General features: G+C 38.9%; 1 protein-coding gene across 3 annotated transcripts in view; it reads left to right on the top strand.

Moving 5' to 3' along the window:
* tacr3a (tachykinin receptor 3a) overlaps window positions 1–23,992 on the top strand; it is a 47,443-nt gene extending 23,451 nt beyond the window's left edge. Inside the window, exons 4-7 of one of the 3 annotated variants that reach the window (XR_014604527.1) lie at window positions 10,279–10,475; window positions 11,439–11,881; window positions 11,970–12,124; window positions 17,300–17,435. Coding sequence is in view for 1 of the 3 variants with exons in the window: in XM_084103113.1 (XP_083959239.1) it covers window positions 10,279–10,475; window positions 17,300–17,588 (486 nt within the window). In the remaining 2 variants the exon portion in view is untranslated. Of the gene's footprint in view, window positions 1–10,278; window positions 10,476–11,438; window positions 12,125–17,299 lie in introns of all 3 variants that reach the window. The other 2 variants (XR_014604528.1, XM_084103113.1) reach the window with 2 other exon arrangements.
* The last annotated feature ends 340 nt before the right edge of the window (window positions 23,993–24,332 follow it).

The following is a 24,332-nucleotide window of genomic DNA, read 5'->3' as shown; positions in this document are numbered from 1 at the left end:
GAACTTTTCTTTGCCGATCGCTTCACGTTTATTTCAAGTGATTGATATAAAATAGTTAAACTTAAATTAACATTTTATGCCCAATTATTTCCCAGACGTAGTTTTGGTATTGAGGTCAAAGTTAACTTGCCTTGCGTTCGCTATACAACAGTGGGTAATGGTCACACAAGACGACTCGGCTACTTTCTTGTGCATATTAGAGCTGACAGGGTGACCATCCTCGATTAAGTTTCCCTCAGGACTTTTGTTAAAGCCAAAATATGACCACACCTCAGAATTGGTTCTCTTAAAAGGCAGAAAAATCTCCCGAGCACGGTCACTGCCTTCCGCAATTCCTTCTCGAAAAAAAAAACAAAAAAACAACAACATTGCGCGCTGCGCCTGCGTCAGACTGTTGCTGGCTGAACAGGATCTAAAATCGCGATAATCAAACACGGTTTTAATGATAATTAAATTTTAAACGATATTACTAACCGTCAGAGCATTTTATCGTGGTTTATAGTGAGACCGGTAATCGTCCCATCCCTATCTCTATATAGATAATTAACCACAACGAATTATGATCAATTATAAATATAAAGCTATATAAAGCTTGTAGCTTAAGCTTGTAGGCTTAAGATCACACATTTAAGAATCTTTGTTCACTGAGCAGCAGACAGAGACAATCAAGCGTATAATGGGTTTTTAATAAATGAAACTATAAAACATACAACTACATTTAACAAAGAATATAGCCTATATATAAACAGAATAACGAAAGTAAACAAAGAAAGAAAGAGCAGATCGAATGTCAAAATACCACAAACAGTTAACCTGAGAGAGCCAGCAAAGAATCAAATCACCTCAAAGCAGGGGCAGACAACCCTAAACGCATTTAAATCTCGATAGAAATAATACTTGCATGGAACTTTGTTGCTGAGCAAGAATGCGTGTGTGTGAGTGTACGTCCTTGGTGTGTCCATTAGTTTGAAGCATTCTTTCGGTTCTCCGGAGCGCGTGTCGTTCGCGGGAAGTTCAAATGGTTTACTTGTAAGCAAAGTTGCCAGAAACTCAGGCTGATTCCATTTCACTCGTAGGTAGAAGAAGACAAGGCGAGAAGCCAGAGATACGACTAATACAAAAAGCTAAGAAAACACAACACAAAACGAACTTAGAGAGGACAAACTTGAAGAAAAACGAAAAGCTTGAAGAGAGAACTTGAAGAGAGCTTGAAGAGGGCGTCATTATCCTTTAAGGGAAACGCCCACACCTGACTGGGTGAACCTACCAATAGAATTCAGAAACTTTGAGCGGGAGAGTGTTTCTTTGTCTCCTCTTGACAGCCTAATTTGCATGGTTTATGGCGGTGTTAGAATTCGTCATTTCTTACTCCAAAAGATGGTAAACATAGTATAATACATTTTATGGTAACCTACTATATATATTTAGCTTAGGCAAAAGAGGTTTAATTCGGTACCAAGATCGATATGTCCAGAAGATACAAACGTAGAGATACATTCTTATTCTTTAAAATAAGCACTTATGGCGCTTTTCCACTACAGTACCAGGGGGGCATGGATTTCTATTATTTTGAAGGTACCCCCGGGCGCCGCCATTGGCTAGCGGACCCCCACCTGCTGTTAGCATCCCATTGACTCCCATTCATTTTGGCGTCACTTTGACAGCGAATAACTTCACATCTGAGGCGTTTAAAGACTCCATTTGTCCATTATTTATTTCTAAAGAAACACGAAAATGTATAAAAGGCTCCATTACCTTGTATCTTACGATATGGCCCCGTAGAAGCATTTTTTGTAAAAATAGGCTAACGATTGCGTCATAGCCACGCGACTCTCTGACGCACAGTAGGAAATTACCGTATGGACAGGAGGAGAAGCTCGCGGGCAATCGGGAGGACGTGGAGGCAAAATGACAAAGTAATTAATCAGAACACCTACTAAAAGTTTATCCTGCTCCTAGCTCATGGACAGCTCCTACTCACACTCTCCGTCTCTGGAAGTCTCGGAAGGGAATGATTCAGATTGATCTTGGCACAGCTACTAGAAGACAGACGGTTTGCTCACGTCACATCTACGTCGTCAAGCTCAGTTTGAGTCTGCGCAGAACGCTCGACCCCCAGGAAGTAAGAGTTTCTAATTGGCTTCACTTTGTCTCCGTTGAATCCAATGGGGTCGCTGTGTCCATTTCTTTTACTGTCTATGGACAGTACCAGCTCGCCTCGGCTCGACTCGACTCGGCTCTGTTTGGTTTTCCACTGTGTAAAAGTTGTACCTGTACCTGCTTCCAGGTACTTTTTTTCGTACCACCTCCGGCAAGGTTCTAAGCGGGCTGAGGCGATACTAAAATGTGACGTGAAAACACGACAGATTGCTGATTGGTCAGAGAGAATCGTCACTATTCACTGCGTCATCATTGCACGCGCCAGACGGAGTATCCTGAATAAAAAAATAGCAAAAACAAAAATAAAAACATCCAAAAACAGCATACACTCGATTTCCTCCATTGTCCTGTGTGTGTGGGTAGCGGGTGTGTCTCGCGCGTCTCGCGTAAAAGATTAAGTCACGGCAGTTTCCTGCGGCGTCGCTATGACGACCAGGTACTATTGTGGAGGTACTATCTGCAATGGAAAACGGAGCGAAAAGCGAGCCGAGCCGAGGCGAGTCGAGTCGAGTTGAGCTGGTACTGGTAATGGAAAAGCGCCATTAGAGTTCAACTACCACAACTAGAAAGTCATAAGTTGGGCTAATATGAGGGGGGAAACATACATGCATACAGGAATATATCATATAGCCTACATTTTGGAATTACTTATATTCTGAGTTAGATGCAAATAATGTTTGTGTATGTGTATTGGGCATCTCGGAGAGGGCTCTTCCTGCCACCTGGACTTCTTGCTTGCAGAGAAAGGGGAGTTTGGAGGTGTTTCTGTTAAATTTCCACTAGGGCCACAAACGTGTCAAAGGGAGCAATTCGATTCAGACTCATATTTGGCGCTAAGCTGTGATTTACATGCAATGAGTCAATAGGTTAAAAGCTTTTTGAATCTTAGAATGAGCAAGTCATCGTGATTTGATCCATACGCTACACTTTCATTCTTTTTCACAGAAATTATGATTGGCGATTAAAACTTATTTTTACATGGTTCCTTGCACAATACTACATATGACCTCAAACGCTTTTACCAAGCATCACATAAGCAGCTCCATTTGTATGGCTTTTCTGATGTTTTAAAATTTCTCAGTAACCATGGTTCGAATTACGTGGGAGCCAGTGGGAGCTGAGCTCCCATAGAGAGAGGATGAGCTCCCATGAAATCAGTAAAATCATACACCTGTGGGGGTCTCTAAAAATCATCAGCACCATTATTTTAAATTAAAAATAAAGCACTTTTTCCTTCAGACTACTGTAGCATGACTTAAAAGATAGGACAATATGCCAAACACATGGATCTCGCGGGATCTCGGATCGTCATCACACTACGGTACATCCTTATGCTTAAATCAAGTGATAAAAGTGCCGCTGCGATCATTGGCGCGGATACTGTGTTTGTTTGTGGCTCGCGCACAGTCTTCACTCGGGCGCGCTTCAATCCGTTGTGGAGACTCTCTATTCGTTCCAGTAAAATTACAAAACAAAATGCACACAAACGTGTCTCTGCCTGATATAGAACCACTTATAAACATAATCGGATTTGATGGAAAAAAAACAAAACTTTTATAAGTGCGGATTCGAACCAAGAAACTCTGACGCGTTTGACAAATGTTCTACCACTGGACCACTTAAGTACACGGTCGAATCTGTCGGATCTATCTCTTTACTCACGTGAAAAACGACAAATTTAATTGTTTTACCAACGCTTTTTTATTAAATTTGTATTATATTTACAAATTTTTATATTTTTATATTACATTATAAGCTACCGCGCCTGCTCTTAGGCTACTTTTTTTTCTTCTTTTTTTAAAGAGACCCCCACAAAGATGAAATCATAATTCGAACCCTGTCAGTAACAATACAATACATACCATTTAAGTAGTGTATAAAAACACCAATAAGAATCAAAGGGTCAAGTTAACCCAAAACCAGACTATTTAATACAGGATTGGGGGTAAAGTCGATTAGCGGCAGCTGTTAATTGACCCACCAGCTAACTGAGTTTGAAAATACATGTAGTCCTTCTAGAGTTATATATGAATTATTCAAAAACCTTTGTGGGGTAGCACAATCTGGAGAGACAGATCTGGATCAGCGTATCGTGATGGATGAGCAACCAAGGTTTTTGCTCTCTGTCAGCATGAGGAAGTAGAAATGCAAATTACTAGGCAAGACTTTGTTTAGAAGGTCAAACCGGATGCAATGCCACAGGGTTACCGCCTCTTTCTGTCCTTAACCATATTATTTTCAAATATCTTTCACTGCATTTTACTTAGTTATTTCATGATTTTGTTCAAATAAAAATATAAAATTATTCTTTAAAAAATAACTATATAAATAATAATAATTTCATTATTGTATTAACCATTTCAGTCATATATGTCTCTTATGTGGGCTTGCTATACACAAGAGACTGATCATACATTTTTTTGGCAGTGATTTTTCCGGGGTAGGTTGCCAGGTCTTTCCCCAACCCTCCCCATGTGTCAGGACTCACACACACACATTTAGCCTCTCCAATTCACCTATACTGCATGTTTTTGCAATCCGGAGCACCTGGAGGAAACTCACGCAGACACAGAGAGAACATGCAAACTCCACACAGAAAGGCCTCATCCTGGTTAAGCCAGGACTCGAACCGAGACCTCCTTGCTGTGAGGAGAAAGTGGTGCCTGCTGAATCACTGTGCTGCCCTAAATAATAATAATTAGTTACAATTAATTATAAATTATGACTTAATTCTGTAAATATTCTCTTAAAACAAACCTTAATATCCTACACAATTTTTAGGTGACTTAATCTGGTTTTAGGGATTGTTAAATATCTAGTTCAGTCATGAAACTATATATGGCACAGGCTGATAGGTGCTTTACATGCAATCAGCAAGCTAGTCCTGATGCTCTGCAACCCTCCACCTCCCCCAGCTCCACCTGCCTAGATCTACTACAGGATTTAAACATGTCTATTCATGCAGCAGCAGCAACATATCTTATGTGCTCACAGCAGTGTGTCTGTGTATCTGTTAGCAGTAGCACTTCTTTACTTGCGCTACAGCAGAAGTATGCATAGCGGATCTATAGGGCCAGATTTACGAACAGAAACGAAAAAAATACTGTCAGGATTTACTAAAGACGTGCAGTGAAAAAAATAGCGCTGAAAATACGTGGACAGGTTTTTTTTTTTTTTGGCTTACCTTATTGTATGCATTTGTAGAAGTTTCCCTTTCAGATGCAAAACCGTAACACTTTAGTTTAGGATCCAATTCTCCCTATTAACTAGTTGCTTAGTAGCATGCATATTACTTGGATATTGACTGTTTATTAGTACTTATAAAGCACATATTAATGTCTTATTCTGCAGGACCATATTCAACATTGCTAATCCTACCCAATTCCTAAACGTAACAACTACCTTACTAACAATTATAGTCATAATTTGGTCGTGTTGGTAATTTAATAAGGTTTACGCTAGTCAATTTACTGGTATTTGCGCCATTATTCAACACCCAAAAAAGCATGTCTTTACCCATTTTGGCCTGTGTTGTTAGTAGATCACCTGCAGTCTAGTAGACTGTTTGTGACCCTACGCTAATTTGCATTGCTCTTGGTAGATTGCGTTGATCATTATGGAAATGATCCATCTACGACTGTGTTCTTTAATTTACGCATCAACAGTAGATCACGCACAGAACTTTCACAGTTCCATTTGCGTTTTTATGGAATGCACTCTCTAATTTGCCCTGTTTAGTAAATCTGGCTCTTAGTCTGCCAAGACCAATAACATATTAAAACTATACTGATAGTTTTCATGATTTAAATATTTTTAATAAATACGAAAGAGTAAGCCACACACTATATTCCACATCAGTGGTCAACATGAAAATTAAAACCAATAATAATCATCATTACTTGCTGAGTAACTGAGCTGACAAATTTGACAAGAGTTTATTTACCTCACACTGTCAGTAAGGCAAAACTCACTCTTCAGCAGACACACTCACTCTCATCCTAATCAATATTGACTCAGCAAACGGTTGCTTGACAGAGGAAACGTGGTATTTTCAAATAGAACCATGTGAACTGAAACCACGTCACCATTTACAATGTCATTATCAGTAACATCACTTCTTCCAATATATAGAATCAGGGTTTAAAAAGAGATATATCCATTATGTATTGATCAAATTTAAATCACTGCTGTCAAAATATATCAATGCCCATGACATCAAGTTATGTGTCAAAAAATTAGATAAACGTATCTAGCTCAGACAAAGTGCATTATAAACAACTGATTTAACTTCATAAATTAGCACCATAGCACCACAGATCGTGTTGCTCTGCAACTCTTATTTAAAGGAATAATTAAGCCAACAATAAAAATAGTCATCATTTAATCACACTTCTGTCCTTTCAACCTTGCATTGACTGAGTGAACTTTTGTTTTGCATACAAGGAATTTACATTGCCATTGCGACATTGATTTACATTGCCATGCTCCAAAAGGACAAAAAAAAAAAAATGATGGTGCATTTCAGTCATTTTTGGAGCTTGAGATACAAATATACAGGCTATGTATCCCCTTTTTGGGCAATTTAAAATGTGTAGGTAATAATGGCTCATAACCAGTATGATTAATTATTAATTATATATTCCCCTCATTTGAGCTGATTCGCTACAAAGTCTAGAAAAAAAGATGTTTTATTGCCTCTAGTGTTCAGTTCAACTGGAAACTGCATTGACTTGTGTATAACAATGATTTTTTCTAAAATGTATGTAGACGTTTTTCCAATGAGTTGTACTTGGGGGTAGTTTCAGATTCGGGGTGTTTTTCTGTGTGTGTGTGTGTGTGTGTGTGTTTGTTGAAGTGGCCTGCCACTTGAAAAGTTGTAGAACCTCTAGTCAGATACTAGTCAATGATTGTGACGCCATTCTATTGAATAGTGAAGAAAACCTGACCTGATGAATTTAAAAATGTTCACCCGTTGTTTTAGGCACTGAAATTTCTTCTTTTTCTTTTCTTGTACTTGGTTCGAGCATTACTTCTTCGTTGTCTCTCTGGACTTGTCTCTCTTATGATCTATATCAGTGTATTGATCAGCACTTTACGTTAGCCCATTGACTTCTCCATTCCACAACCTCAAACAGATCTCCAATCTCTGTTTGCCACAGTTGTGTAGTCTCTATTCAAGCGCCAATCACCAAAAGGACTTCTATTTCAATGAGAGTGCCCTTTTCTTTTCTCAATCTTTGTATCAAAGAGACAGGGCAGATAAGAGAAAACAAAAGAGAGATTCTATTGTGGTGCCAAACGCAGTGCACTTCCAGCTCTCAGTTTGCAGAAGCTTTCGTCTGGAGACATATTGGGAGAGAAACATTGGCTTGAAGGTGAGCGTGAATGGCAATCATATAAGCTTTCCTTTTACCCCAGGACATCTTCTCACATCCACCTCCTGCTGAACCGTTGAACCGGCAATATATCTCTCTGTCTTTGAAATGTGGTGTAGGGAAGATTCTTAATGCATCTTTAGGAAAAACAAAGGCAGGCATTTAGGGATGGAATACTGATGAAATGCCCATAGAAAAAATCACAATATGAGTTCTTTGAAGAATCTGAATTCCAAAATTATATATTTTATGTGTCATCCACGTAGTGTCTGTGAAACACACCATGTGTAGTCTTCTGTTCTTTCCTTTGATGATTTGTTTCACAGTTAATCATTTATGGTATCATATTTTCTATGCTCATTAGGGGTGTCTGATATATTGCATATTTGCAAATTAGGGCTGTCAAAAGATTAATCGCGATTAATCGCATCCAAAATAAAAGTTTGTGTTTACATAATATATGTGTGTGTACTGTGTATAATTATTTTGTATATATAAATACACACACATGCATGTATATATTTAAGAAATATTTGCATACATATACTGTATATATTTATATATAATTTATATTATTTATAAATACAATTTTTTAGATATAAATTACACATTTTTCTTAAATATATACAAGCATTGTGTGTGTATTGATATATACAAAATAATTATACACAGTACACACACATATATTATGTAAACACAAACTTTTATTTTGGATGCGATTAATCGCGATTAATCTTTTGACAGCCCTACTGCAAATACATCTTGATATTCATATACTTACTGTGAAAATCTTTTAAAATCAAAGTTTTTTTTTTAAAATATATATATAAAAAAATCAAGATATGTTTTTAAATACTGAGGTTTTAATATTTTAATTTAAAAAGAACTGTTGACTCATTCCCAGAAATAGGTTTTTAACTATTCTAACATAGTAACTGAATCAAGAGCTGCTATTAAAACATATCTGAATGCATTCCTACTCATGATTTGCAAGATAATGACAGCCTTCTTTGAAAGTGCATTAAAAAACTTATGTTATATTGCCAGCAACAACAACATGAAGATATTGTGTATTTTCGATATGTCATCCAGCCCTACTCATATTTAAACATGATTCCTCACATTGTGGAGTTTATATCAAGCCAGAAGGGTTAATTTGTACATAAGAAATAGCCCAATGCTGTGTGCACATTTAAACAACTTTAACTTACAGATGCTGAAAACACAGTTCAGCAGGGTGTAAATCTGTGTGCTTATCCTGTTTCTGTTGCAGCGTGATAATTGAATTTCAGACCAAACTAAATATTGAGAATTACTCCATTACTATAGTTCAAAGTTTTTTGCTTTAAAAAAAGTTATTTGTGAACCTGCAGAAATTACATAAAACTTTCAACAATCTAACCTAATGATTGGTCAAGCTGAAATTAAAATATTCATTACTTTGTGACAGCATCACAAAATAAACCGTGTGAACGTACACTGAGACTTCTTGTGGTGTCTCTTGAGGCTAAGTGTGCATGCTAGAAGAGCGATGGACATGTTGACTAGTAGTTGATTATTTTCTTTCTTCCAGCTTTTTTGCACTTGGGAGGAAGCTTTGACTTTTGACATTCTAGTGTGTTTTCATTGTACAATAATCTTATCTTAAAAGATCAAGAAAGAAACCTGGTTCCTCAAGATATGACACTCTTAATATATAAAAGGCAAAATGTTGTAATGACTATATTCACATATTAATTTGTTGATCTCTGGGTGAGATCTTCAGATTGAAGAGTATCTAACAAAGCTCCATTCGCTGTCTCTGTGGGACAGCATGAACAATGTAATTATATTCATTAGTGGAGTGAAGCGGGAGGCTCCTCCAATCAGACTTTGTGATGTGGCTACAGAAACAATTCACCTCGTGAAGGATGGGAAATGGATTTGTTATGGCAGAAGTCCCTGCAGGGACAGAAGAACACTTGCTTGAAGTGAGAGTGGATATTTTGAGGACCGAACAAAACTGACAGGATGGAGAACTGCACAGATCTACACACAACACAGTTTGACAATTGACACAAGGACAGTACAGTAAAAGCAGCAGAGAACTGAATTCATGTTTTCATGAATTTTGGCAATTACAACTTAGTCGACATACAATTTTCAGGAGCACGTACGCCATGTTTGCTGAACGCAGAGGAAGTCAGAGAAGACCTCATGTGGTGTGTCCTTGTTCTGTTGGAAATGTGTTGCCTGGGGTTTTCTTTCTTGCTGCAGATGCATTGTTTGCCCAAAGTGTCAAAGCTTGTTGGTTGCATGACCAAGATTTTGGTGTCCTGACACTGTTTTGTGCTTATGGGTGTGCTGTTTGCTGTGGGATTTGAATGACAAGCAGTGTCTTAATGAATTAGCATAATGAATAAAAACACAACCGTATAACTGTTTGTGATATGATTGCTACTCCACTGTTCTCTTTGTTTATGTATGCGTGAAATAAGGTCAGTCACAATGCCGCAATGGCTAGAAGCTGCTCTATTTTGTACTCTCCGCCTTGATGAACCTTTATCAACATTTACCATTTGTGTGTGTATATATATATCTTTTAGCACAAATAAATATATATCTTTACTATAACTTATGCAAGCCACATCACCGATACACTATATGCCGACTCTTTTCTCCGATATACTCCGATATAATAAATTCCAGTTATGATACAATATTATGTAATATTTTACTTTTTGCCTTCATTTTCTGTTTCCAGGTGGTGAAAATGATGATCATCGTAGTGGTGACCTTTGCCATCTGCTGGCTGCCATACCATGTATATTTCCTGGCTGCGGGATGGAACAAGGAACTGCTTAGATCAAAGTTCATTCAGCAGATCTATCTGTCAGTCATGTGGCTTGCCATGAGCCCCACAATGTACAATCCCATTATTTACTGCTGCCTGAACAGCAGGTAAGACTCGAGTGCCACAACAACAAAAGATTTATGACACAAATGTATTTTTGTCATAGCAGCATGAGTGTTGTTCCCACTTATAGTTGCGTGAATAAGCCTTATCATGCAGTAATGGACACCCATGAGATGTTGCTTTTTTGTGAATAAATAGTACTCCTAAATCAATGATTGAAATGAAAGTGTCATTAATAATCAGTCCAAGTGAAGGACATGGACATGAAACAGGCTTCACTGAATTTCCTTTTTTAACAAAAACTCTGAAAACTCTAAGGTCCAAATCTTGACCCAAGATTGGTTCCACGTGGTACATGAATAATCTGTTAATAGAATTAATTAACATAGGCTAGTATTTCTCCACACTGAACTTATTTCTCATTATTTTTCAAGGATATAAAATGAATAGGTGTATTTATACAGACATTTTAAAATGATAGTGTTCCAAAAATGACAATTCTGTCATTATTTCCACTTCTTCAGGTTAATTCAAACATATATGCTGAAATTTAAAGTCATATTTTGGAATGACATGTGGATGAGTAAATGATAAAAGAATTTTCATTTTTGGGTGCACTATTTTAACGCAGCGTAAATGAATTTAAGCATCAATATTTGTTCTTCCTGTGGATAGATGACAGAAAATAAGATATGCACTGAATGTCATGACAACGACACAGAGATCATTGGAAACAACTTTAGAGACACCTTTTTTTTCCAAGGTTTTAATTAAAGGAATGTTCCAGGTTCAATACAAGTTAGTCTATATTGACATCACCCTTGATAGTGTCAGGATTCCATCACCATCTCCTTCCACTCATTCCCTCACTCCGCCCACTCAGTCATTCACACGCTCATTGTCACCTGATTACTAATCACCGTCACCTGGACCTCATCATCAGTTCACCCATATATACCTGCTACAAACATTCAGTCACTGTCTGATCTTGTCTACACATGACACAGACTCTCTGCTATACTTTCCTGTATACCTACCTTCGATCCCGATCTTCTCAGCCAGTCATCATTCCGTCTTCTAAGGAACTCCATCATCATCTGCAAGAGAGAGAGAGACTTGGTTACACTTCAGTTAAGCTATCATCTGAAATTCAACTTACTGTTTACTCACCTGTTTCGCTGTACCGATCCATTCTGCAAATTAAAGCATTTAACTTACCATTCTGTCTGCTTCGTCTATGTCAAACCTGACAGAAGATCAGACCACCATGCAGAATCCTTCGGAATCCACAGCGAATTCACCTGTCAATCCGATCGCCATTCATCAACACACCTCTTCAGCTTCACTTCCTCAAGCGCCTGTTGCTTCGTTCACTGCCTCAGCGTGTCCCATGGCCCGACCAGCGACATTCTCCAGTGAGGCGGAGGACTGCAGTGGGTTTCTACTTCAGGTATCTTTGTATTTCTCCATGCAAGAACATCAATTCATTAACGATTCAGCTCGTGTTGCTTTCATCATTTCACTTCTGTCTGGGCAAGCACTTCAGTGGGCACAGTCTCTGTGGAATTCGGATTCGGAAGTCGTCAAATCCTTCTCCGGTTTCATACAACACTTCAAAGAAGTTTTCGGTCAAACAGCTGCCGATCTATCAGTACATGATCAACTCTACAATCTTCGTCAAGGCCAATCTTCCGTGAGTACTTTCTCCTTACGATTCCGCACTTTAGCGGCATCCAGTGGTTGGAATGAGGCAGCATTGATCACAGCTTTTCGTCATGGTTTGAACCCTAACATTCGTCAGTTGATGGTGGTTTACGACGACAGTCTGGGAATTTAATTAAAAAATCCATTCGAGTTTCGCAAAGACTATCAGCCTGTGATTCTCCGACTCCCACTGTATGTCCTCCGCCCACGGTTCCATCAGTCACTCCTCCAGCACCAGAGCCTATGGATCTCGGCTCCGCCCATCTTCCAGCTTCAGAGCGTCAACGACGAATTCTTCATAAACTCTGTCTCTATTGTGCATCTGATAATCATCTTCTCAGCTCTTGCCCTGTTCGACCTCCATGCCCAGCAGTAAGCACAATTCAAGTCTCACCTAAAATTGAAGCTTTAAATCGCACCACAGTGCATGTATTAACTTCTCGTATTTGTGTCTCAGCGCAAGCCCTTGACTGTGGTTCGGCGGGGAATTTCATCTCCACACAGCTTCTCCAAAAATTGAACATCCGCAAACATTGCAATTCTCAAGACCTCCATATACAAACCATCCAGGGAAAACCGCTGGGTCGAGGTTGAATTCGTCACTGTTCACCTACTCTGACGCTGCGCGTTGGTTGTCTTCATTCAGAGGAGATTTCTTTTATGGTGCTGGAGGAGTCCACCGCTGAGCTCATCCTGGGACGCCCCTGGTTAGTTCAACATCAGCCGACGCTCCACTGGAAATCTGGTGAAGTATTGCGTTGGGGTGAGTCCTGCCATTTGTCCTGTCTATCATCCATCAAGAAAATCCCTTCATCATCGACGCCTCAGAAGAGGTCCAAAGTTCCTCTTTGCTCCACCTCGGTTGAGAGCCCTGAAGTAGAGCATCGAGTAGAGATTCCAGTGGAGTACCAGGCGTACCAGGAGGTGTTCAGCAAGAAACTGGCTACTAAACTACCACCTCATCGGCCATGGGACTGCGCAATCGACTTGCTACCTGGAGCCACTCTACCTAAAGGTCGTATCTATCCACTGTCCATCCCGGAGCAGAAGGCCATGGAGGAGTATGTGGAGGAGGCTTTACAACAACAGTTCATCCGCACATCGACCTCCCCTGCCGCTTCAAGTTTCTTCTTTGTGGGTAAGAAGGACGGAGGCTTGAGGCCCTGCATCGATTATCGTCATCTCAACTCTCAAACTGTCAAATACAGTTATCCCCTTCCTCTGGTCCCAGCTGCCTTGGAGCAGGTGCGTGGGGCTTGCATATTTTCGAAACTAGACCTTCGGAGTGCATACAACTTGATCCGTATACGGCATGGAGATGAGTGGAAGACAGCGTTCGTCACCCTATCTGGCCATTATGAATATCAGGTTATGCCCTTCGGGCTGTCCAACGCTCCAGCGGTCTTCCAAGGGTACATGAACGAAGTGTTCCGTGAGTACCTCAACCGCTTTGTGATTGTCTACATTGACGATATCCTCATCTATTCATCTTCAATTGCTGAACACCATCGTCATGTCATTCAAGTACTAGAGAAACTGAGAGAACACAAGCTTTACTTGAAATTGGAGAAGTGTGAGTTCCATATCACCTCTGTTCAGTTCCTGGGTTACATCATAGATCAGCATGGTATCCAGATGGACCAGAGGAAGGTGGAAACAATCCAAGACTGGCCATTACCCACATCTGTCAAAGAACTTCAAAGATTCCTCGGTTTTGCAAACTTCTACGGAAGATTCATCAAGAACTACAGTCTCATCAGTGCTCCTCTCACATCTTCATTAAAGAATCGACCCAAGTCTCTGTCCTTGAATCCCACAGCTATCCAAGCCTTCCATCGCAAAGAAGTCTTCACGACAGCACCAATCCTCATCCATCCCAATCCTGAACTTTCATCGTTGAGGTCGATGCATCTTCCACTGGGGTTGGAGCGGTGCTGTCACAGCGGCAGGGTGAGCCTCCCAGACTCCATCCATGTGCCTTCTTTTCCAAAAAGCTGTCCCCGGTGGAGCAAAACTATGACATCGGCAATCTGGATCTGCTAGCCATAAAACTGGCTTTAGAAGAATGGAGACATTGGTTGGAGGGAGCAAATCACCAGTTCGAAGTAATTACAGATCATCGCAACTTGGAATATATTCGTGAGGCAAGAAGATTGAATCCTCGCCAGGCCCGCTGGGCACACTTCTTCACTCGATTCAACTTCATTGTTACTTACCGTCCAGGAAGTAAGAATTGCAAGGCAGACGCTCTTTCCAGACTCCATCATTCATCTTCAGAGGACCTCAGTACTGAAACCATCCTCCCTCCAGCCTTCATCCTCAGTCCCATTCTCTGGGACATCGAGCAGCAAATCTCTCAGGAAAATTCTCGCCATTCTGCTCCGCCGGGAGGTCCAGAAGGGCGTACTTTCGTACCTCAACATCTTCGTACTCCCCTTCTGGACTCTGCTCACACGGTTCCGGGCTCTGGACATCCAGGTAGCAAGCGTACCCTCTCGCTCCTCAGTCAGCGGTACTGGTGGCCGTCCATCTCCGAAGATATCTCCAGGTTCGTCCGTGGCTGCTCAGTCTGTGCCATCACCAACACTCCCAGGAAACTACCTGAGGGTAAACTTGTGCCACTACCTATACCCAGACGCCCTTGGTCACACATCGGAGTGGACTTCATGACTGATCTTCCTAGATCCGGTGGATTTACCTGTGTGCTCGTAGTTGTGGATAGATTTTCCAAAGGCTGCAAGCTGATACCTTTACCTGGTTTACCCACGGCTTTAGAAACAGCTGAAGCATTGTTTCATGTATTCAGAAATTTCGGCATTCCAGAAGACATCGTTTCGGACAGGGGACCCCAATTCATCTCCCGGGTGTGGCACGCTGCCTTCAGGATTCCATCACCATCTCCTTCCACTCATTCCCTCACTCCGCCCACTCAGTCATTCACACGCTCATTGTCACCTGATTACTAATCACCGTCACCTGGACCTCATCATCAGTTCACCCATATATACCTGCTACAAACATTCAGTCACTGTCTGATCTTGTCTACACATGACACAGACTCTCTGCTATACTTTCCTGTATACCTACCTTCGATCCCGATCTTCTCAGCCAGTCATCATTCCTTCTTCTAAGGAACTCCTTCATCATCTGCAAGAGAAAGAGAGAGAGACTTGGTTACACTTCAGTTAAGCTATCATCTGAAATTCAACTTACTGTTTACTCACCTGTTTCGCTGTACCGATCCATTCTGCAAATTAAAGCATTTAACTTACCATTCTGTCTGCTTCGTCTATGTCAAACCTGACAGATAGGTTATCGATCACCACAGAAGAACATTTAGACTCATCCTTTAGTTTTCAAAAACTAGCAAAAGTCATCTTTACAGCAATGCACTAACAATGGAAGACACTCAGGCCAATGCATCTATTAAAATTAGCACGGTTAAAAAAGTAAAGCAACAAAACATTATACATAAGATATGTTTACATACATTTTTTCAACTCATATCATGACCATTTAAACCCAACCAGAAAACCCAGAAACCAGAAAACGACTAAGAAAAAATCACTCTCAGGTATTACATTGGTAACAAATTATATATGCCTAGAATTATTTGTGATGCGTAATTTGAAATGAATATTTAAGAATTATTTAAGATGAAAGACATTATGTTTGCCCGCTTGAACGTGTACTGTGAAACGCACATCATTCCTTTCATTTCATGGCCATACAAAATCATTGTCATGAAATGTCTTTCTCGGATTTATTTAAAAGCTTACTGTACCATACTGTGAGAGCATGTCTGTACATTTAAGCTCCCCATAAAATATAGCTAATGACCTTTATACAGCTCTGCAGCCTTTTTTTTTTTTTTTTTTGAGCAGTCTACCAGTTGTAGCCTGGCAACCGTTGCTATCCACCATTAACTTGATCAGGCTGGGACAGCCATAGCATTGACTTTATGTAAATGCACCACAGATGAAAAACATGGCTAAAATGCAAGACTGGATGAGAAATAATCCACATCTAATTTCTTCAGGTCCCATTTGGCTTAGTACCGGAGCATAACAATTTGCAACCGTACGCTATTCAATAAGTGGAAAAATAGACATGGCAGGATCATTATCAATCAATGAGCTGAATATTGCGGGGGAAATAACTGCTGTTTAATGTACCTGACAGTATTTGATTATTAAAAATACATGGCTAAGCTTGTTATGCTGGCAGTAGCCTCTGACACCTAACCTGTGATATTGGTTTTCTCTTTATCCTGTGCAGTCACTCGAGCTTAACAAATTGATTGCTTTTAATGGCTTTTGGTCATTTGCAAAGGTATTCAAAGCCTGTTTCCACCTCAAAATAAAAAAATAAAAAAGTAATTGTGAGATAATGGGCCCTATCATACACCCGGCGCAATGCAGCACCAGGCACGCAAGTGTTTGCTAGTTTCAGCCTGACGCAGTTATCATTTCCACGTCCTGCGCCACGTTGTTTAAATAGCAAATGCATTTGCACCCATTTGTTTCACCCATGGGCGTGCTGGTCTGAAAACAAGGTGTGTTCAGGCGCATTGTTGGCGCGTTGCTATTTTGAGGCAACTGAAATAGACTGCGCCATTGACCAACTTAAACCTGCTGATCTAAAGTAAATAGCGCAGTATTTTTTTTGTTATTTAAAGAGCGCATTAGTAATGTGCTCCTATAGGCGGGTCCAAAACGTGCGTACACTCTGCTTATTACACAACAGAGACACGCAGCAGCACACAAACTAGCCAAATAATAAAAATAAAAGGATTACAATGTAAAACACACAAATTACTCATTAAGAGAATAGGGACAACCCTTTTAGACCATGCAACGGGCATGACAACCATTTTTTTCTTGTCGTTAAACTAGCAAAAGTGGGTTTGGATACGCCTTAAGTGCTCCTGTGCTGTGCGCTTTAGACTATGCGCTTAAATTGTTAAAATAGGGCCCAAAGTTTAACATAAGAAATAAAGTCACACTGTGAGATAAAAATTTGTAGTTGCAACACAAGAAACTTAAGTTGGAATTGCAAGTGAGGGATAAAATCCTGCATAAATGTGCAATTAATATAGCCTTTTTGCCCATAGATTTGTTCAGTTTTTAATTCATGTTTTGTTTTTATTCTCATCTTGGCTCAGGTTTCGGGCCGGCTTTAAACAGGTTTTCCGCTGGTGCCCGTTTGTGAGGGTTTCTGACTACGACGAGCTTGAGCTGCGGGCCATGCGGCATAAAGTAGCGCGCCAGAGCAGCATGTATACGCTCTCACGAATGGAGACCACCGTTGTCACTGTGTGTGACCCCTCGGAGCCAACCGCCCACCCAGGCCGGAGGAGCCTTCTCAACCACCAGCACAACGGCTGCTCCAACCCGGCCAAGAACAAAGAAATAACGTATATGCAAAGCGACCCGAAGGAGGAATTCTGTTGAGGTGGACTTTTGATGTAAGATTCACACTGAAGTATCAAGCACAGCCGTTTTAACGAATCTTATTGCAAGGGACGATGAGAAGTCATATCTTTAATTAAATATGCTAATGTGTAACACACACACAACAGCATCCTCATATAGTAATTTTTCAAGAACTGTGTTTCATGGAACATGCCTGGTGTGCTTTGCCTTGAAAACTTGAGAGTCGCCCCCAGCACTCATCATCACAAAGACCAATATTGTCCAACATCTGAGGAGCACTTTGTCCATAACAGAAATTGTAGATAGAGGTTCCCCTTTGATGCCAATCAGGTACTGTTTTCTTTCATCATGTGGTTAGCAAGGTTAGCATGCTACATGAATGCCAAAGGTCCGATTTGATTTCTCCCTGAGGCTGAACACTCATTTCTTGTTAAAATATCTCATGTCTGAAATGGTTTATCCTCAGCAGTGTGAGTAGGCACGTTTCCAGCACAATGGCAACTTGGCTGAATTGTGAAGTAAAATTCTCTCTCATTTAATCTAAAACATTGGTTACACTTTATTTTAAGGTGACGTAGTTACATTGTACTTACTCAACTAGTACTGAATAATATTAATTAACTACATGTACTTACTATAGAGTTAGGGTTTGGTTTAGGGTTAGTTGCTTGTAATCATGCATAATTAACTGTTATTACTATAGTGAGTACATGTAATGTGTACTCACCTGTTACCAAAATCATTCATTTAACTGATAACCTGAGATGGTAAAACCAATTGTGCATCAATTGAAGATAGAGGCTGTTATTGGAATAGCATGCTACTTTTATTACTACTGCAGTTTGTATGCATATTTTCAGTTTGCATTGAATACCTGGATGAACTGCTCAGAGTGCACTGTGTGGGATACTCTATCCCAAAATGCAATGCGCATGACTTTTCATGACCTTTCATTTCAGAGAACCAGTGGTTTTCTTTGTTGTTACATTGCTTCATTGGTCTACTGATCAAATTTTTATGTTTCTTTGATAACTGGAAGCTACTTGCTGAATTAAACATGCACAGAGCAATGTAGCACGCTGCTCTTTGAAATGTGTGCACAACATGTACTGTTGCACATCCTATTTTTAAAATATATATGCAGCATACAGTGCTGCAATAGATTTGGTCAACCAATGCTATATTTATTTGATCAAAAATACACTCAGGCAGAGCAAGCGATTGCCTAGGGCCTCGGGCTTTGAGGAGGGGCCTCCATAACATCCCCTATATATATAGTCCTCCATAACATCCCCTATATATATAGTCCACCAGTCAAGGCGGGCAGAAATACTAGCCTCATTGTTCATTGGATATTGTTGAATTGTCACTCATCTGCAGTTAAACCAATGAATGTTTCCGTTTCAAAGCCGGTGCTGGCTTCTGAAAGTTTGTGTAACGAACGCATCCATCAGGTGCTGCGAAGCAAAAGCCTAAACAGGCACGCAAAGAAGCACAGCTCATAATGCAGGTGTGTGAGTTGTCGTCATCTATTTTGGAGTGATTGCAATGTATTCTAAATAAAACGACGCTTTGAATAGGGCTTGGGTGCCGCGTTGCATTCTGGGACGTGGCGGCCATGTTGATGGCCTCGTGAATGTAAACATACAGCAAGTCGAACGAGGATTAGAAGCAGAGTTGGGTGAAAGAAAATAAAGAAAAAAGATGTTAAAATCCCGAAAAGGATGTGGAATTTACCGGGATACGTTAAATAGGGAAGCCTTTGAATTTAATGATATTCAGAACAGAACAAGAATACAAAATTAACTACTGTATAAACAAGCCAAAACTAAATAATGTAAAGCGAAAGTGAAAGTAAGCGGCGTTGGCTTCACGTAGGCTAACTCTCTCATTAGAATCAAAATGTTTCAACATTCGCGATGTATTTGGATGCTAAACTATTCTTTATCATAGGCTTTGTACTTCACTCATGTTCCACTATCGACGTAGAAAAATCATCCTCTTCACACGCGCTAAAATGTGCTTGGAAACATCACAGTGGAGCGGTGCTTACGCTGAATAATACGAATTGTCCTACTGACTATTTAAACAGAGCAGTGTAATTTTTATATATTAGGTTGACTATTTTATTATTATATTTTATTATGGATATAATGAACAGGCTGCGATGTCAAGATTGCAATGCTGGAATAACGTTATGTTGTGTGTGTGTGTGTGTGTGTGTGTGTGGGAGGCGCGGGCGCGATCGAACAGTAGAGACACCATCTTTAACTTACAAGAATGAAAATGCAGGAAACACACTCTCATCGACATCGGGATACTGTGGAAGGTTATGTTTGGTCGTCTTACAGCCACGAATTGCGATCCAAGCGAGCCGACGACTCTTTGTTATCTCGGATACTTGGTCTCCGTGGTTGCGCCTCCAAGCAGGAAAGCGGAGGAAAGTTAATCAATTTTCGATCTTTTTCCCATGGCGATTATGTGTTGCGCTGTTACACCCCACAATACAGCAACGGGTTACCATGGTTGAAATAGTAACGCCAAATTAATCAAATTAAGACACACGACTGAGAGGGAGTATGTCTATAAACAGTGCGCAGTAGTCCGAGTAACAGTAAAGGAGGCAATCAACATGGCGGCCACGCCAAGTAATGACGTCACGACGCCCAAGCCCTATTTGCGCGTACAATGAATAACATCGCGTCGGGAGCTGACTAGTAAAAAAGCTACAAAAGTAAAAGACAAGACGTTTGTATTCAAAGTTAAAAAGCCAACACACTACAACATTTTTAAATGTTTCAAATAAAGGATCTTATATCTATGGGTCTATCTTCTAAATTCTGCTGCTGATTAGATTATACCCTGACATCATAGCCTACTTACGCCAATAATATCAGTTTAGAATTTTTTTTTCTGCTCAGTAGCGATCGTGTCTTTCTATTCCACTTGAATTGTGTATAGCATATTTAAGGTAACAATGCAATACATAATATCATATTACTGATATTAATAATATGACAATATCTGCAGTCAATATTGATTAAATGGGAGGGAAAAATCCTGCCCATACCGCAGCTATGAAAAAAATGATAAAAACACTTATGTTCATCTACTGAAGTGGTATTCTGGAACTGTGAATAAATTGAATAAAACAGCAAAATAACAACAACAACAATAACATCTTAATTTAACAAAAAAGAGATTACCTTAGATAAAGTTTGATTAATATGTACATTCAGTACCGTAAAAAGTCTGGACCCATTACTATTTTTAATGTTTTTGAAAGAAGTTTCTTATTATGCTCTACAAGCCTGCATTTATTTGATCAAAAATACAGAAAAAAACTTTATCTGGAAAAATATGTTTGTGTCTGGCCATTTCTAAAGCAAAATATGACCGACCAAATATAATTGAGCAACTGTAAAAAGACATTGTATTCAGTTTTCCACACTTCACTGAGCAGCACAGACATGTGCAATAATAAAAAATAAGAATAATAAGAAATGTTTCTTGAGAACTAAATAAGCACATTTAAATGGTTTCTTAAAAATCTATGTAACACAAAACTGGAGTAATGGCCTTGCATGTATCAAGTAAAATTTCAAATTATTTAAAAAAGATGTAATAATTTTAATTCAAAATAAATTATTATTATTGTTGTCAATTGTAATGTTGTTGCACCTCATTATAGTCTTGTAAAATAAATAAGTAAATAAATCCATAAAAACAAGGTTAAAGATGGAGGAAATGGAGGAAAGCATTTTCATACCTGGGTGGAAATGCCAGAGTCTTTCCTTGCCTGACCTCGGAGTGATGTAAGTGCCCCATTTAAATGGTTGTCTTAATTTGTCCTTAGGTTGTTTTTCATGATATGCTCCTAGTCTGCACTCTTGCTTTGTCTTTTTATTTTATGCTGTGTTACAGGAATCTAGGACTCATATGTTAAAATGAAAATTGTCACCATTTACTCACCCTTGTGTCACTCCAAATCTGAATTACTTTCTTATGCGCAACACAGTTACCATTGACTTGCATGGACATAAAAGAGACATTTCTCAAAATATCTTCTTTTATGTTCCAGAGAAAAAAAGAAAGTTTTTAACAACATGGGGTGGATAAATAGGGGCAGAAATGTCCTTGGGTGTTCTCTCTTTATTATTATAGATTTTCATAGATCATACTCCCAGTGGAAGGTTCTCCAGCAGAGGATATATTTTCCTCAATGAAGGGAATTTTCCTCAATTTCTTTCATTTTACCCATTTAGAAGCAATTGCTCAGTAATCCACCACTAATAAACACAAGACAAGATCTATAGCTGGTCTAGCCTCAGGCATTGATCGGTCAAGCCCGAGGAGTGCTGGTCACAAACTTGAACTCTTTAGTTGTTCCTTGGAAAACATGTCTGGAGGCCTTGGTATGCTCACCCTCACTGCACCAAGAATTGCAAGTTTAATGGATTTTTTTCCAGGTGAGGAAAGCCAGCTGTGGCCCTTCAGATAAACATGACCTCTTCTCACTCTCTCACTCACTTCTCACATCTCTCACACTGTATTTTTTTTAATAGTTGTGTTTTTAAATGTTTGTGTTCTTGTGCATTTTTGTGACACTTTGTGTCATTGTCATGGTAAATTTATGTATGTTAGATTAATGTGCGTATGGCCATAAGTATAATATAAACTAATAAAATTAAAAAGTATGTGATTTTTTTTTTTAAAGCAGCAAATCATATTTGCATTATTTCTGTAGGATCATGTGACACTGAAGACTGGAGTAATGATGCTGAAAATTCAGCTTTGCCAACACAGGAATAAATTACATTTTAAAAATATAATACATTTTTAAAAACGTTAAACGGTAATCATATTTTACAATGCTACTGTTTTTACTCAATTTTTACTCAAATAAATGCAGCCTAAGTGAACCCCAAACTTTTAGTGTGCATTTCACTGTATTTATAAACTTTGAAGAATCATCTTTTTAAAAAGTAATCAAGGTTTTATACCTTTATGCACATGGACTCAATAACTTATGTACATAATATAGGTTAACGAATCTCACATAGACAAAGAGACAATATCAAAGAACATCAACTTTGTCTTTTGATGTTCTTTGAACAAAGCATGTCTGGCATTTTGTGGCCTGGTTTCTTGTCTCGTATCAGCTCTTTCAAACACTTGCATATGTCCTTTAAGTGACTTTCCTTGACAGTTTTGAATCTTTTTTTTTTCTTGCCTTTGTTTCAGTGTTCATTTTGTCGATGTTTAGTATATTGCATATCAGTCACCTCTCATTTGTGAATAGCCGCATCGCTGTTTTAGACAAGCCTTTAACCGATGTTCTTGTAACTAGGACAATTCACCTGCCTAGTGAATGTGCTGAGACCATTTGAAAGTATTAACCATGAATGTAAAACATCATGGACATATTTTGATAGTGTCGTACATTCCTAGTATCTCGAAACAATAACAACAAATGACTGATCACGCCATTATCAACTCCCAGCATTCTGAGTGAACCATGGAGAATGTGTAAAACGTGTCAAAGCATGTCCTTATTGCCTTATTGACTCTATCAGTGTGATTCTAAAATTCATAAGTGTTTTGTATGTTAGAAAATGCTCCAAATGTCCTTAATGGAATGCATTCAGCAACAACTGTATGTCATAGCATTTGGCATGTCTTTTGGTGATTCCATAGTATATAGACACATACTTTTTCTTTTTTTTTTCACAAATATGCCTAATTGTGCTGTACATTAATGATCTGTTTGAGGTCTGACAAGACATCGCGGCTTTACGTGAGCCGTTAATAATTTAACACAAGGATATTTTGCTCTACTACGTGTAGTGTAAATGTAACACTGTGTACTTGTGGAAAATATTTGTGCAGGTTCTTACATGTATTAACTAAAACGGTATTATATTATAACTAGATTTTACATTTAAATAAAAAAAAAAAAATGATTGTATAATTATCATTCAAAAAATGATATGCTCATATATTAGTATGCTTTATTGATAGCTTCTAACAAATTAGCATTTTAACTGAATGTTTCAGCTACTGCTTTCTTGTATAAACATGCATCCATTGCCATTTTCCTAGATTAAATGACTATACTGTTTACAAGCATTCATATTTTTAGGGGAGGATAAAAAAAAAACTGGGACAAAGCTGTCTATTATGTTGGACATACACAATAGCTTTTTTAATGTTGTCTGATATTGCACATGATAGTTATTAGTGTAATGTTTACTGTGATTCTTAACTTTTTTTATGTTTGTTTGTTTAATGTGTTTGGTTGAAAAACTCTGTACTGCCAGTTATATTTTTTTGTTAGATTTGTTTACTCTAGTACAAGTATTGTAATTGCCAAACTGTGATTCAAAGAAATAAATGTGTTCAAATGCTTTTAAAATGACAAATGTGACTTTCCAGGCCTCATCAATTGACATCCATGTCGAAAAGCTATTTTGAAAGGAAATAATTGCCTCTGCTGTTACTCAAGTTGAAATAGGGTCGGCTGAGCAATATAAACTGAAATCCTCTCTGGATTCAATATGTTTGTGATTCGTCATAGCTGAGGAGGTGTCGTTTCTGAACCACTGATTTACACTCATCTTGAGGAGTACTTTTAAGAATAGTTCAGCGTCAGTCATGTGTGCACTGGATTTTTACTAAATCCGGTGCAACTCAAATGAGACTAATCCCTAACCCCCTCTGATAACACTTGTAGTGTATATCTTTTACCACTCGGAGATACTC

The sequence above is a fragment of the Abramis brama genome, assembly GCF_963993115.1.
Source record: "Abramis brama genome assembly, chromosome: 2".
In the NCBI taxonomy this organism is placed as follows: Eukaryota; Metazoa; Chordata; class Actinopteri; order Cypriniformes; family Leuciscidae; genus Abramis; species Abramis brama.
This window is presented reverse-complemented; position numbering and strand designations above follow the sequence as displayed.